This window comes from Orycteropus afer, unplaced genomic scaffold, assembly GCF_000298275.1.
Source record: "Orycteropus afer afer isolate SDZICR_OR568_19922 unplaced genomic scaffold, OryAfe1.0 scaffold00240, whole genome shotgun sequence".
NCBI lineage: Eukaryota > Metazoa > Chordata > Mammalia > Tubulidentata > Orycteropodidae > Orycteropus > Orycteropus afer.
In genome coordinates this window covers 3,348,684-3,352,032 of record NW_006921827.1, presented here as the reverse complement: position 1 = coordinate 3,352,032, position 3,349 = coordinate 3,348,684, and the positions used below count along the sequence as shown (strand labels likewise).

The 3,349-nt window shown below is 34.7% G+C and overlaps 1 protein-coding gene across 1 annotated transcript in view; it reads left to right on the top strand.

Moving 5' to 3' along the window:
* Nucleotides 1-3,349, top strand: part of HSD17B4 (hydroxysteroid 17-beta dehydrogenase 4) — a 125,048-nt gene that overhangs the window by 38,831 nt on the left and 82,868 nt on the right. Inside the window, exon 14 of the mRNA XM_007949160.2 lies at nt 1,619-1,690. Within this exon, the coding sequence (XP_007947351.2) occupies nt 1,619-1,690 (72 nt within the window). The remainder of the gene's footprint in view (nt 1-1,618; nt 1,691-3,349) is intronic.

Here is a 3,349-nt window from a genome sequence, read left to right as displayed (position 1 = left end):
TAAGTTTTTACAAAGCTCATTTTTATCTGAGTCAGTGCACAGTGTGTGTTGACTTTGCTATCATGAAGTATCTACTGGATATCTACAATGTGTAATGCGTTACATTAGATTATTATATATTAGATAATTTCCTAACCTTGCCGCATATCAAAATTTCCTGATTTATTATATTTCCTGTTATTTAAAATAAACTATAGATTCTGGGTCCTAACCCTAGAGTCTGTGTATGTGTGGGGTAGTGATGTTGGTATTGGAAAGAGCAGTTAGTTACATTGTTACATTTGGGATTGGGAAAAAATGACCTCAGACATAACATGGAGAATGGGTTAAAGTTGGCCAGAGCGGATATTCAGGAACTCAGAAGTCTGTTGTGGTGGTGGTGGTGGTGTTAGGTGCCATTGGGTCAGTCCCAACTTACAGTGACCCTGTGTACAACAGAACAAAACACTGCCTGGTCTTGTGCCATCCACAGTTGTTGCCATACTTGAACCCATCGTTGCAGCCACTATGTTAGTCCATCTCATTGAGGGTCTTTCCCTTTTTTGCTGACCTTCCACTTACCCAGTGTGATATCCTTCTGCAGGAACTGGTTCCTTCTAACAACACGACCAAAGTCTGAGAGATGAAGTCTGGCCATTCTTGCTTCTGAAGAACATTTCTGACTGTACTTACTCCAAGACATTTTTGTTCATTCTTCTAGAAATCCATGATAGCTTCAATATTCTTCACCAGGACCACAATTCAGAAGCATCCATTCTTCTGCGATCTTCCTTATTCATTGTGTCACTTTCACATGCATACAAAGCTATTAAAAATACCTTGGTTTGGGTCAGGCACACCATAGTCTTCAAAGGGACATCTTTGCTCTTCAACACTTCAAAGAGGTCCTTTGTAGGAGATTTGTCCAATGCAATATGTCATTTGATTTATTCACTATTACTTCCATGGACATTGATTGTGGATCCATCTAAAACAAAACCTTTGACAACTTCAATCCTTTACCCATTTATCAAGATGTTCCTTACTGATCGAGTTATGAGGATCCTTGTTTTCTTTATGTTGAGGTGTGATCCATACTGAAGGCTGTATTCTTTGATTTTCATCCATCAGTGCTTCATGTTGTGCCTTCTGCGTATCGCAGGTTGTTATGTTAACAAGTCCACCACCAGTCCTTAAGCTGCCTTCTTCATAATCCACTAAGATATGCCAATTAAATGATAGGAGGATCCATAAATGAAATGTGTGATTAGAAAGAAACACTGTCTCAGTGAAGCCCATAGAGTAGAGAGTTGAGAAGGAATAAGGTAAGTGGTAGGTACTCTCAACAAATGTTTGTTGAATGCTAGAATTAAAAGAGAACAGGAGATCATTGACATTGAAAGTTGTTATTTTTAGAATCTAATTTTTAAGAATTATTAGTATTGCAAATTTAGTGATGCAGGTGTCCTGGTTGATTTTATGTTTAATTTTTTTCTGAGTTAGGAAAATTATTTCAAGCTAACATTTTAGTTTTGCTGAACATACAGTGGAAATTATTTTAAATGCATACATATCTTTATATAATAATTTGTGGTATTTAAAACACTCTATCTGTTTTTTTTTTTTTTTTTTCCTATAGGAAAAATGAGATGTGAAGCAAGTGTTGCTGATGTCCTAGATAAAGGATCCGGTTTAGTAATTCTTATGGATGGTAACTCATTTATAGTTTTTATAATAGTGTTAGATTGATAAAATTTGTATGTAACATAATACTTCACCATAGAAGTTGATTATTAAGTTTATATTTTCTAATTTGTGTGAAGCATGTAAGCATTCTAAAAATTCATAAGCTCTTTTAGAAATACAAAGGGGTGGGAGGGGGAAGAGGGACGTTTCAGGAAATTTGAACAACATGACCAAGGCATGGACAGGAGATTTTTGGCCTCAGAAACCCAAGGAGGGGTCACTATGGGTTGGGTCCGACTCAACTGCACATAACAACAACAACAAATAGAGAATACAGAGGAGAATTATACTGTTGGAGTATGTTTTTAGCAGGAAGGAATATATAGACAGCCTTCACCAGAAGAATAGGCTATATATTACAGGTATTCTTTTCCATATTGGCTCTTTGGAACTTAGAAATATTTGACCACTGAATCACACTTATAAATGGTGGTTAGGTCTCTATTACTGATCATTCAGCTTACTTAATTCATGATGTGGTTTAAACACCATAGCCATATTTTATTTGCAGTGGAAAAAAGATGACTATAGTATTTTAATAAATGTTGAGATAATGATAAATATAAGCTAAGCTACATTGCTTAAAATTTATTTATTTTAAAATTTAAGAACAAATGAAATAAATATTTACTATACAAATTTTGGAAATAAAGAACAGATGGAAAACTTAAATTGTCTGATACTTGGAATATTGGCTTCATTGTTTTGTTCTAAATACGTAGGAGATTATACTGTATATATGTTTTTGGAACTTGACTTGTTTGAACTTAATATGCTGAGAACATTTTTGATGCTCCTAGATATTCTTCTACTGTGTTGTTTTGTTGATTTTGTAATATTTCATCATGTGTGTGTTCTTTCTTTCCCTTCCTGCTCCTTATTATCGTCCTCCTCTGTCTTCTTCACATTTTCATGTTCTTTTGTCCTTCCAGATGTTGGCCAATATTTGGCTGCATTTCTACCAGTTCTCTTTCTCACCATTCTACCATATGTAACATACTACAAAACCAAAGTTCCACAGTAACCTTAGCTTTAATTTCTACTATTCTCTCTTGGTTTACTTCATACATAAAGTGCAAGTTGCTAATTGGTCAGTGTATTAGAATTTATGGGAGCTCTTGTGGTGTAATGCTTAAGGCATTTGACTGCTAACCGTAAGGCTGGCAATTCAAGCCCACCAGCCACTCCTTGGAAGGAAGACTGGGCAATCTACTTCCGTAGAGATACCGCCTTGCAAACCCAAGGAGGGGTTGTTATGAGTCGAATCTACTCGACGACAATGAGTTACTAGAATTTATAGATAAAGCATAGATAAAATCAAATATCCAATTTCCAGTGTAATAAAGATAAATATCGTAAGTAAACTTCTACAAAATTCCTTATTTTTTGTTACACTTAGATTCTTTAGTATGAATTTCAAAATTATATTCCTTGTTTTCTAGAGCCAGATTTAAAATGGGTCTCAAACTTTTGATAGTGAATTAGTCAGGAAAAAGAGGGATAGTTGTTATGTTTTCACTTATTGTTTGCTTAGTTGCACACTCACATCATTCATTCTTTGATTCATTAAATAATTTAATAAATATTGGGTACCTTTTCTGCACTCAGTACTTTCTTTTTTTTA